General features: G+C 36.8%; 1 protein-coding gene across 7 annotated transcripts in view; it reads right to left on the reverse strand.

Annotated features, from left to right (window-relative positions):
• Positions 1-12266, reverse strand: part of LOC107048707 (disks large 1 tumor suppressor protein) — a 616903-nt gene that overhangs the window by 55338 nt on the left and 549299 nt on the right. For all 7 annotated transcript variants that reach the window (XM_015272036.1, XM_015272039.1, XM_015272037.1 and 4 more), the window contains one exon: positions 11940-12072. In XM_015272036.1, the coding sequence (XP_015127522.1) occupies positions 11940-12072 (133 nt within the window). The remainder of the gene's footprint in view (positions 1-11939; positions 12073-12266) is intronic.

Here is a 12266-nt window from a genome sequence, read left to right on the forward strand (position 1 = left end):
CCCCCCCCCCCCCCAAAGTGAAGAAAATGCAAAACCCGCGAGAGAAGACGCCCTCCTCTTATTACGAAACCCACCTCAGCGACAGCATCTTCGATATCCGAAACAAGTCTCAACCACTAGCATCAAACAACCCCCCCCCCTATCCGCCCCTCTGCCTCTGTTGTCTTAAACCCTCTTCACTTGTCACGTTCGCAGCATAATTTCAAACGCTGAGTTAATGAAGCGCCCGCGACCACGACAACCTCTGCAATCGCTAGACTCTCGTCATTCCTATGGAAGGGGGGGGGGAGGAGGAGGAGGAGAAGGAGGGAGGGGAAGTTTATTGAACGGTAAATGCCTCTGATAGGTCTGTTCATGTCTCACGTCTCATTATTGCCAAGATATTTTTTTTGTAATCTCTTTTACATAAAAAGCATGGGTAATATCTCGAATCGAAAATGAGAACTCGAACAGGGTGGATATCTCGAACGAATGGAGAAAGTAAGGCGGTTTTCATGAGAACAATGGTCTTGCGTCGAATTTCCATGAAGCCCGCCTAACAAACAAAAGAGAATTGAATACTATTCTGTGAAACATGAATAAATGCATCATAATTGTCCAACACTGCGAAAATTAATGTCTGAATTTCAGACACTTTTGTAGACACTTTTCATACACTTTTGGAACGACTTTGTAGACACTTTTGAGACATTAAAATGTGTCTGAATCAATGGAGATATTTCAATTTCAGACACCAACATGTCTGAAATTAAGATACAGACATCAGTTTCAGACACAAGCGGTGTTTGAAATTTTCGGACATCAGTTGGATTTTCAGACACTTTTAAAGATTCAGACGTTTTTTGCCATCTGCCATTTTAAATTCAGATAGTTATCAGACACCTAGTTTTTGCAGTGAAATCATGTAGGTCAGAGGAAAATAGAATAATTCTACTTTCTTAATATTGCGTTTACTAAGGCTTTCTTCGAACAAAGTTGATTAAAATTAATAGCTAGAATTATGAGATTATCTCACATTTTTTACGTTAAGGATAGGAGAATCTGAATGCAATATAGTGAAAATGATGATCGATTTTTTCACTTTGAACAAATAATATTAATATCCAAATACAAAATTTCTGATATGAATAAAAAGAAGCTGTGACTTAATATTCCAAGTGAAGTTTTAATTTTTCATTTGGTGCTGAAAACACGAGATGACCATATTCTAAGTACGGAATTATATTGATGAGATGAACAACAGATTAATTGAATTACCGTGTGAACTAACGAAAAATTGATAACAGTGTGCGCGCGCACTTTTACCAGAGTATCAACAGACACTGAATTCCAGAAATTTACACTCTAAAGTATGTTCTAGAAGGAATTGAATTGTAATTATGATTAAAATCTTATTCAGTGAGCATAGGAATTAGAAGATGAGCAAATCATTTATTGTAATATGAAAATTTAACAGCTGATGAATTGGGAGATATAATTCTGATCGGTCATATTGCTTTTTGCGATAAGAAGAATTATAAACAATTAATTGAAAAAAGGAATAGCGAATCTGATATGGAAAAGGGCATCAATTCATCGAAAATACGAAAGGCGTATCATCCCAATATTGAAAGATGAAATAATAAAAAGAGGACAATATCATTATCATCCTCATCTGCTGCACTCCGCTTCATCATTCAATTGCAACCTTCGCGGAGTGTCATTACACACGTAACTCCTCGCTACTTAAATTGATAATGTAACAATGACTGCCTCAAGGCCAGCGGCAAAACCGCGGAAGAATAAACTCAAGGATTGACTCGAAAAAATTGAGGTCTCGATTCGATTGCATTTTTCACGGGTTCTACTCACATCCTACGTCACCCGCAATCAGCGAAAATGGTAAGTACATGGGTCCAGAGTGTGAAAACATGCGGCGAGATAAATTTCCCATATTTTCATGAATTTTTCATGATGTTTTTTTCGTCAAGAGAGAATTATCAAAAAACACTGAGAGAAAAAAATTATTGAAAATTAAATCTTAAACCTTACAATTATTAGAAATTGTAAAAAATAATTGGAAATCTAAATTTAAGCGCGTGTTCGACACGAGAATATTTCATAGAGTGAAACTGATTTACTTGAGGGAAATTAACCAACTTGATAGGAGCAAATTTAATATCTTTCACAAAAATTAAATTTTTCTCGTGATCATCAGAATATTCCTGGAAGAATTCGAAGTGTTGACAGGAAAAAATATAATCTATTGTACGACAATCATTTGATCTGAGAGAACTCCATAGGTTTATACCATTGAATACATTGAGGAGGAAAGAATTTAAAAAAAAAAATTGTCCCCTCGAAATTATTTAGTTTTGCCAATAACACAGTTTTCGGCAAGAAAATTGTAGTTTCCTCTCGATATTATCATTTGTTCTACGGGAATTAAGTGTTTATTGGACAAAGATATACACAACTCAATAACATTGACTTGATGAAACCGGAGCCTCATATAATTCTCTGCAGAACGAATGTATTTACCCGAAAGACATAAATGTCTCACGAGAAAAATTACTACTACGAAAATTATCATGTTTTGGTGGAAACTTTCTTTTTTGCCCACACGTAAATTGATTTAACACGAGAAAATATCTCTTCACATATAATTTTTCGTTCGACTTAATTTTTTTCCCTCAGTAAAACTACTGAATGAACACTTTTTTAATTGATAACAAATCCTGTTTTTTGTGAATATCTCGGGAATGAATAGAGTTAAAGGAATAATTCTTCATTTATTGGAAAGCCAGGAAAATTCCCAATCCCCTCCTCTACCAATAAACCCATTTTGCCCCATAGCTGTTGAAGAAACCGCGAGAAAACGTCAAAAGCATTCTAAAACCCGTTTTTCATCCCCAAAAATTGAACTTCAAATATTACTAAAAATAATGGAGCAATATGGAGTTATAACCAGAGGTTTGTATTGGAAGTTTCTCAGATTATCCAATAAACTGACCCCCACGCCCCGATCTCCGCGCCTTCCCGTTGAAAAATAATTTTTTTCGTTAAAAAACAATTTTTACTCCATTTTTAAAATTAAATCCTCAATTGTTCCAATAAATTCCTATCTAAATTCCGCATTTCCGTTATTATATTGATAAAATTATTGAATTATCGATAAAAATTGTTACCGTGGATGTGGGAATATCCCTGGAAAATCTTCCAATTACAATAGCAAACATTATATTTAATTACAAAATTTTTCTTCAGCATTTTCCCTCACCTTTTTTATTACCATCTCGTTTCTCTTTTTTTTCCACTACTGAACCGGATCCCGGAGGGTATGGAGTGGTGTCATCGTCAGAGGAAACGTGCCCGTTGGAAAAATTAAATTTTCCATCCCTCGTAAGGGAGTGAATGCTGGCACAATGTGGCCGGATGAGAGCGGATCCCGAGGATTATAGAGGCAACGTCCGTGACTTTCCTCATTCCTGGGCTTTTTTTTTCGAAGTTCGTATGAGGGACATACTTTTATTGTCTCTCGGCCCGTAAAAACCACGGGAATTCTTCCGTGACCATGAAAAATTTCATTTTTATTATTATATTTTTTTGGCGTTTCGTTTGGGGAAAATCTTTGTGAGGTTTTTGCCGAGGCGTGTTTGGTAATCCAATAAAGTCGTGTGCGGAGGTGGAAAAATACTGGATATATTCAAAAGAAGGGGATGAAGAGAATTTTTTTTCCGACATGACGTTTTTAGGATTCATTGAGAAAGAATTATACATAAAATGCCTCGAAATGACGAAATTGTTTGAAAATAAAAAACTTTCAACTGTATCATTCTATGGATTTATTTATATCTTATTTTTAATAGCAAATGATAAATTAAATATTTTCATCCGAGCGCTACTATCCAGTTTCTTCGTCGATACACGACAAGGTATGTGATGTTTTTCTTCATTTTTTAAAAAATTTTCTTAAAAGGGACCACTTGAATTTCATGAATTTTTTCATCAATATAGACTTTAATAAGCTCTATTCATTAACACCAATTTAAATTCAATTTTTCATACAAATTCGAAAAAACCGATATTTTTCCAAAAATCGATTTTTAACGATCACGCAAAAAAAATGTCCTTAAAATGGAATTAGTTACGCCTCAAAAGATTGATAACAATACCTTCTTGATTCTATCAGAATATGATGGTCGCACAATTCGTTGTTGAGCTACAGCACACTGTTTATGCGATTTGAAAGAGAAAATCGATTTTTTCATGATTATTAAAAGAATCATCAGTAATAGCAATTAAATCAGGGCTTGAAAAGTATATTTCAATGGCTTCTTAATCAAGTTGAAAAATGGTGAGAACAGCATCATTGCTTATCAAGTTACACAATACCGTCATGAGCTTTTTATATCAAAATCTCTATCTCTATTAAACTCAGGTACTAGTCTATTATGTTGAATACTTATTCATATTGATTCATGGTCCGGATTAACTTCTGACAGAACCTGGGTTAAACTCTGGCTAAATCCTGAATAAACCCTGATTAAATCCCGGCTATACACTGATTAAACCTTGATTGAACCTTGATTAAACCCAGACTGAAAACGAATTTGAGTCCCGAGAGGGTCTGAATGTAAAATTATTTGACAGAACCAAATAATACGTAAAATTTTGATGACATGTCAATTGTTGACAGTATTATGACATGAAAAAATACAAGAAGAGAATAGTGAAATAAGAATTAAAAAAACAGAGAACCCATTCGGAAGCAAATTGCCAATTTATCGGCACCAATAACTATACTCATTTATATAAGAATGCAATTGTTCCCGTTGTTTTTTGAAAAAATAAAAAACTGTGCGACAAACAATGTCTCTTGATTTTTAGCCCCAGAACCTGCGCTTTATTACTTTCAAAGAAAACAGCATTTCCTCCTGAAATCGCTAATTATTGAGATAGTTTCCGCTTGATATTGTCTCAATAATGAGATTTAAAAAATAAACTGTCCTTCATTATTTAAAAAATAAAATGTTGAAAAACAATATGACAAAATGAAACAAAACAATAGCACAATATTCAAATCAATGTTGAATGATGGTTGGGAATAGGAAAAACTGGAATTATTCCCAGAATTTCATATAATAGAGTTAATTCCACCGTATTTCACCGGATGGATTTACAAATCTGCATGGTAGAGCCACAAATTTGCTCTCGAGTGGTTGACCACTCCGTTATGTAACAAACGTTAGGGATTCTTGGCACGACCGCTGTGGCTTTTCGGATGCAGGCCAGGGTCACGCTTTGTTGTGCATGCATACCCGAGGTGCACGAGCACTCGGTGCGATTGGTTTACTTGAATCGTTTCTCGACAAACCACTGATTTACCTAATTCAGGGGAATCCCAGAATGCCCGGTCGGTAATGACGAGATTCCGAAATTCGGAACTTGATCCGAGGATGAAGAAGGCATGGCGCTGACGATAATTCTTTGAATTTCGATGGATAAAGTTAATTTGATTGAGTTGAAAGAGGAGAGCCACGTATTCGATCCTCATCTGCGTCTGGTGAATATACTACTGTATAAAAATTGGAAATATCTTGGAAATTTCAATTGCACAGTTGCCATGTTCAACAGACATGTTACGACGGCAAATTTGGGGGAATCCCAGAATGCCCGGTCGGTAATGACGAGATTCGGAAATTCGGAACTTCATCCGAAGATAAAGAAGGCATGGCGCTGACGATAATGCTTTCAATTTCGATGGATAAAGTTAATTTGATTGAGTTGGAAGCGGAGAGCCACATATTCGATCCTCATCTGCATCTGGTGAATATATCACTCTATCAAAGTTGGAAATATCTTGGAAATTTCAATTGCACGGTCGCCATGTTCAATAGACATGTTACGGCGGCAAATTTGAATTTATGAGAAGTGATGAACTCCAGTTTTTCTAAATAAAAACACACGTGCATTTTATTTGTACGTTTGTATTATAATACCAGAAAAAAGGCATTTCATATTTGAAAATTTGTAATGTGAGATTTCTCACATTTGGCAGATGACAATAATTATTTTATTGAAGTCCTTTGAGTGCAAAAAATTGAGCTTCTGTGTGGAATAATTAGAACTGAAATATCGATTTTCCTACTCATCATCTAACAAAGGCCCAAGTTGGAGAAAATTATGCTCCAGGAATATTCTCTCAAGCCAACTCATCAAATAACAAAAACCATCTGAAGCTACATTCCTCCTCCCACTTTATTTCATCACCCCCTCGTTCTTAGACATAATTCTTCTGAAAAATGGGGGAAAAACCGGCGTAAGAATAATTTCCCCATGTGCGTAGATCCTCCAGTGAGAAGAGTTATTGCGGCCACTCACCCGGAATGCCCCGGGGCAGTGGGGAAAAAAATGGGCGGGAAAAAGAGTTTAATTCCTCCTTCTCCTAAATTAGTCCCTTCCATCTCGTCTAGTCTACAGCAGTAAATACCCTTGTTATAATTTAGTTGAGCGACTACTCGTTGCTCGATTTAACGGAGTAATTAGGGGGATAATTATTCGGTCTTTCGGTGATGCTGGGAATGAGGGTATTTAGATGATGACGGGAGAGTGAAGATTTCACTTGATGTTTCTTTCGTAATTATAAATTTTGGCTGTTTTGTGTTATAGTCGCAGTCATGGGGGAATAGGGGAAGCAAATTCGAAGAATGTGACTATATTTCTATACCAAACCGCGCGCTCACGCGGAGCGAGATTTCCGAGAACTGAGAGCCACAAAATGAAAATATTAAAATACTTTACTGAATAATTTCAATCATTATATTTCAATACACATTTAATTAATTTTTCTTTATAATCAACCAATTTTTTTTATCAAGAAACTTTTTTTCTCAGAGTGATTTTGTTCTTCTAGTTTTAGTTGTAAGATTCACCTTAATGTTCTTTTTCTAACTTTTTTACAGGCAATTTTGCTGTTGTCTCTCTATATTATAAAAATCCAAATCGCCTTTGGTGATAAAAATTTGGTACTCGAAATTAAGACTCCAAAATTAAGGATCACAAGGGTCATGAAGGTCAGAATAAGCGTTATAAGGGTTACAATAAGAGTCAGGAGGGTCACGAGGGCCACAAGGATCAGATTAAGGGTTATGTAGGCCAGATTAAGGGCCCAAATGAAAGTAACAAGGGTCAGAGTAAGGGTCCAAATGAGGGACATGGGGGTCAAAAATCAAGCGTCAGAAACTAAGGGTCACCAGGGTCTAAATAAGGTTCACGAAGATTATGAGGGTCACAAGGGTCAGATTAAGGGTCCAAATAAGCGTCATGAGGATCAGAAACTAAGGATCACAAGGGCCGACATCTCTCTATATTGTAAAAATTCAAATAGACTTTTGGTGATGGAAATTTGGTGCTCGAAATGAAGACTCCAAAATTAAGGGTCAGAAATGAAGGGACAAAATAAGGCTCACGAGGTGTATAATAAGGGTCAAATTAAGGGTCACAAAGGTCAGATTAAGGGTCTAAATAAGCGTCATAAGGATCAGAAACGAAGGATCACAAGGGCCAATATCTCTATATATTATAAAAATCCAAATAAAATCGAGTTTTGGTGATGGAAATTTGGTACTCGAAATTAAGACTCCAAAATTAAGGGGCAGAAATGAAGGGACAAAATAAGGCTCACGAGGGGTATAATGAGAGTCACGAGGGTCAGATTAAGGGTCACAAGGGTCAGGATAAGGATCATGGGGGTCCTTCCTAGTCTTAAATATAATAAATGTGTTGCCCATTCTTTGGCCGCGTTTCACGCAAAAATGACTGAATGGATTTCAATGGTATTTTTACGTTGACTGTGGCGTTGGGTTATAACTTATTGCGCTACGGTGTATAGTTTAGCATGCATCGTAGAACCTCCTCAAAAATTCTAAAGCATTCTGCAAAATTCTAAAATATTCTCGACTTTTCGGGAATAGTTTTGAGAGTTCTATAAAGTTTAGAGATATTTTTTAATTTTATAGGAAGTTCGACAAAATCCTTTGGTTTTACAGAAAATTCAACAAAAAAAACTTCTTGAATTGTGTTAAATTTCGTTTTCCTTGGTAATTCATTTTTCCCCACTCTTCCCTATATCTTCGTTCCAAGGAAGATTCCTCCCATATTAATAACTTCCCATCTCATCTTTTGAATAATAAAACCTTCAAGACCTAAAATAAGGCGATATAAGAGGGGAAAAATAGTGGAAAAAGGGTATCGTGCGCTAAACGGACTAATTATACTTTTAAGTACAGTTGAAACTCCAGACTGGTGGAAAATCCACGTTTAAATATCACCCCGGGATGGAAATATTTCAGGCAGCACACGGGCCAACACAAAAGTTTCTCTTTAAGCGTTATTTGAACTCGCGCTTTCCACCGCTACTTTTACTATATTTCACTGGAGCCTTGTACGCAAGAGGACGGGATATGGACTGAGGGAAGTGGAGTCATTTCTCGAGAATTAGGGAGAATTTCTGAGATTTTTCGTCACTGAGAAATGTCTGTGACAGATCTCCACGATTTTGCCATGGATTTAATTACAGAGAAGAGGAATTTCGAATTTCCAAAACCAAGTTACGGATTTTTAAAACTTATGGGTCTAAGAGGCGTCGTAGCACTGAGAACAATAAACTGGTTACTCAATTTCAGAAGAAAAATCTCTCAAATACAACACCAAAATCATTGGGTTCTTAAATGAAGAACCTTCACTGAGAGGAAAAATTAGTTCAGCCGAAAAATTATATATTCCCATGAAGAGAGCTTTTGTCGTGTTGAATCAATTTACTTGTTTACGAAAAAGAAAGTTTCCACCAAGACATGATAATTTTCGTAGTAGTAATTGGTCTCGTGAGACATTTATATGTCTTTCAGGTGAATACATTCGATCTGCGGAGAATCATAGGAGGCTCCGGTTTTATCAAGTGAATGTGATTAAGTAGCGTATATCTTTGTCCAATAAACACTCATAATTTCCATGGAACAAATGATAATTTCGAGGGGACAATTTTTTTTGGGAAAAAAATATTCTTTCCTCGTCACTGCATTCTTTCTATGGTATAAACCAATGGAGTTCTCTCAGATCAAATGATTGTCGTACAATAGATTATATTTTTTCCTGCCAACAGTTCGAATTTTTCTGGGGATCTTTCTGATGATCTCGACAAAAATTTAATTTTTGTGAAACATTAAATTTCCTTCTATCAAGTTGGTTAATTTCCCTCAAGTAAATCTGCTCCACTTCATCAAATATTCTCACGTGGAACATATAGTTTTTCGGCAGAGCTAATTTTTTCCCTCAATGTTTGTGTTGTTGAACTCATAACATTCGAAGGGGATAATATTCTTGAATAATTGGACATTAATTAAACATTAATTGAGTCAAAGGGTCAGATGATATACTTTTCAATTCCGGAACCAAGATTTCTTTGAAAAAAGAGATGATGTGCTACCGTTTAAGTACAATTCTAACTAATTTTAAGTGAAAATGACTGAGAATTAGAACTTCTTTCTCCGATTGTACGGCAAATTTTCTTAACATGAGTGAAAATGATCCCCAATTTATTCACATTCTTTACCATGAAATATTTAAATTAAAATCTCTTCTCATCAAATCAGCCTTACTGACTCTATATCGATCCATCGAATTATGGTTTTCTAATTCCTGTCGTGGAGTAACGAATGACTATGGGCCGGGGGCAACCCGTGCCTGCCATTACGACAATCATAAATCCCCCCGACATATTTCATCCACGTAAATGGGTGAAAAGCAGATTCGTATATCATCCCAGAGCATGGCCAAATGGGATGGAATTAAGGTAATGACTGCGTGTGGTTTTTATGACGGACAGAAAAAATCATCACATTCTTTCAAGATTATTAATATTTTTATATGAAAAACCTTCTGGACTTTAAAATTTCAAAACAAAATGAAAATTGAGGCAAAATTTTGGGAAATTCTGTAATTCAAGTTTTCACGTTTCATTAAAACCTTGATTATGTGCATAATTCATGTTTATAGAACATGTCTTCCGCCCATTTTATAGAAAACTTTATAAACTATGAGAAAGGTTCGAAGAAATTCCCTCCCCCCTCTCAAACCCATTAATTTTCAAAATAAATCCAAAAATATTGGGAAAAGGGCTACTTGAAGCGCAATTCAGGAGACCTTTAATTTCTTTTCAGTTGAAAGGGAAATGATCTTGAGGGTCAAACAACCCTTAATGAGGTTTGGAGTTGAAGGTTAAATCGTCTCAAGGGGTAACCGACCATTGAAGATGTGTAGGGTTAAATGTGATCCTTTCTATTCACTTTGCTCGAACGGCTTTTGAACCCTGAGCTCATTTCGCCTTCAAGTTGAAAGGTTCTCAAGGGTCATTTGACCTTCAAAATCATTTGACCCTCTACTCTTAATTTTCTTAAGCCCATTTGACCCTTAACCTTGTACGTTCTTAAGGGTTGTTTGATCCTCACAATGATTTGACCCTTAACTAAAAGCGGAAAAAGTTTCGTGAATTGAACTAGATATTTAGTGCCTAGTGTTTTATTTTGAACAATTCAAGAAACCTTTTCTTTGTTTTTATTTGAGGGCGAAATGGTAATGATGCTCAGGATCAAGAGTTATATTCAAGGAACGTTTGGAATTGAGAATCAGAAATGGTCTCAAGGGGCAAACAATCCTTGAAGACATGTAGGGTTAAAGAGTCAAAGCTGATCACTTCGCCCTAGCGCGTTTGACACTTACAACCATTTGACCCACAATCCTAAACGTTTTTAAAAGGTTTTTGGCTCTCAAGACTATTTCAACCTCAATTACAAACGTCCTTGAGAATAATTTGACCCTTAAAACGATTTGACCCTCAACTGAAAGCGAACAAAAAAGTTTCCTGAATCAAACTAAATAGTAATTATTCCTTGGGTTTTTGTCAGCACAATTGAGGAAAGTATTTTTTATTTTTAGTTGTGGGTCAAATAGTCTTGAGGGTCAAACAACCCTTAATGCTGTTCAGGGGGAAGAGTCAAATAGTTGTAAGGGTCAAACAACCCTAAAGACATTTGGATTTAGAGCTCAAAATGTCGCAAGGGGCAAATAACCCTCGAAGTCCTGCAGGGCCAATGGTGAAAGGCCCGTTAATGGCGTTCGGAGTTGAGGGTCAAACGACCCTTATTGATGTTCCGGGTCGTAAGGGTCAAAAAACCTCTCACGTTTGGATTCAAAGCTCAAAATGTCTCAAGGGGCAAACGACCCTTGAAGACGTACCGGGTCAAGGATCAAATGGTCGTAAAGATCGAAAGCCCTTTAAGGGCGTTCGGAGTCGAGAGCCAAATTATCCTAAGGGTCAAACAACCCTTGGAGACCCTTAGGGTATAAAATAATCGTTTCTGATCTGCCCGAATCCATTTGACCCTCAAGACACTGTGACCCTCACCTAAAAACTACGAAAAAAGTTTCCTGAATTCCACTAAACAGATATTTTCACCGGTGTTCCAACTTTTCTAAAATCCACCTCTAACCGAGATCTTCCTTAGAACCGGGTGTTAAAGAAACTCATTAAAAAAACATCAATTATCATTTGCAATTGCAAAACCCCCACTTTGATTTTCTTCCTCCTGATTTATGGATGAGGTCAGCTGAGAGCGACAGGTCAATAGTGAATGCAGACGAGATATCGTGTTCAGAACAATCCCCACAGCCTCGATAAGCCCTTAATCCATCGGCAATTAGCTCAAGCAGTGGCGCCCACCACAATTCCCACCCCCAAACCTCCTCCCTTCGCCTCCCGCCCCTCCCCCTTCCACGACAATACACTGGCTACACTGACTGCATAATTAACCGGTTTTCCAATACTCCGGAGTGAAGCATTTCCTGGTTGAATTCGTTCTTCATGTATTTAACGTATGATTGAGTGGGTAAATATGACTCACCGTGAGATGTCCTCTTGCGATACAGCCCGGGGTGTTTGGTTACCGTGAAGAGCTAGGGATGAGGCGTGACGAGACTCCTGAGAGTAGGCGAGAGAGTTGTTCTCCAGGGCTGACACTGAACCGTTTTGTTTGCCTGGTTGGTGAGGAAAATGAAGAGTTAGTTCCTTTTTTTTGGTGGTGATGATGATTTGAGAGGTTTTTGTAGCGTTTGATATTCAGAGGTAGTTCGATGGAGAATTTTGAAATCAGTTCAAGGATAACATTGAATTTATGAATTGATTATGGGGGTGAATTGAGATTGGGAACCATTGTGACATTTGAGGGGTT

Source organism: Diachasma alloeum, unplaced genomic scaffold (genome assembly GCF_001412515.2).
Source record: "Diachasma alloeum isolate Michigan unplaced genomic scaffold, Dall2.0 Dall_scaffold_00196, whole genome shotgun sequence".
Classification (NCBI taxonomy): domain Eukaryota; kingdom Metazoa; phylum Arthropoda; class Insecta; order Hymenoptera; family Braconidae; genus Diachasma; species Diachasma alloeum.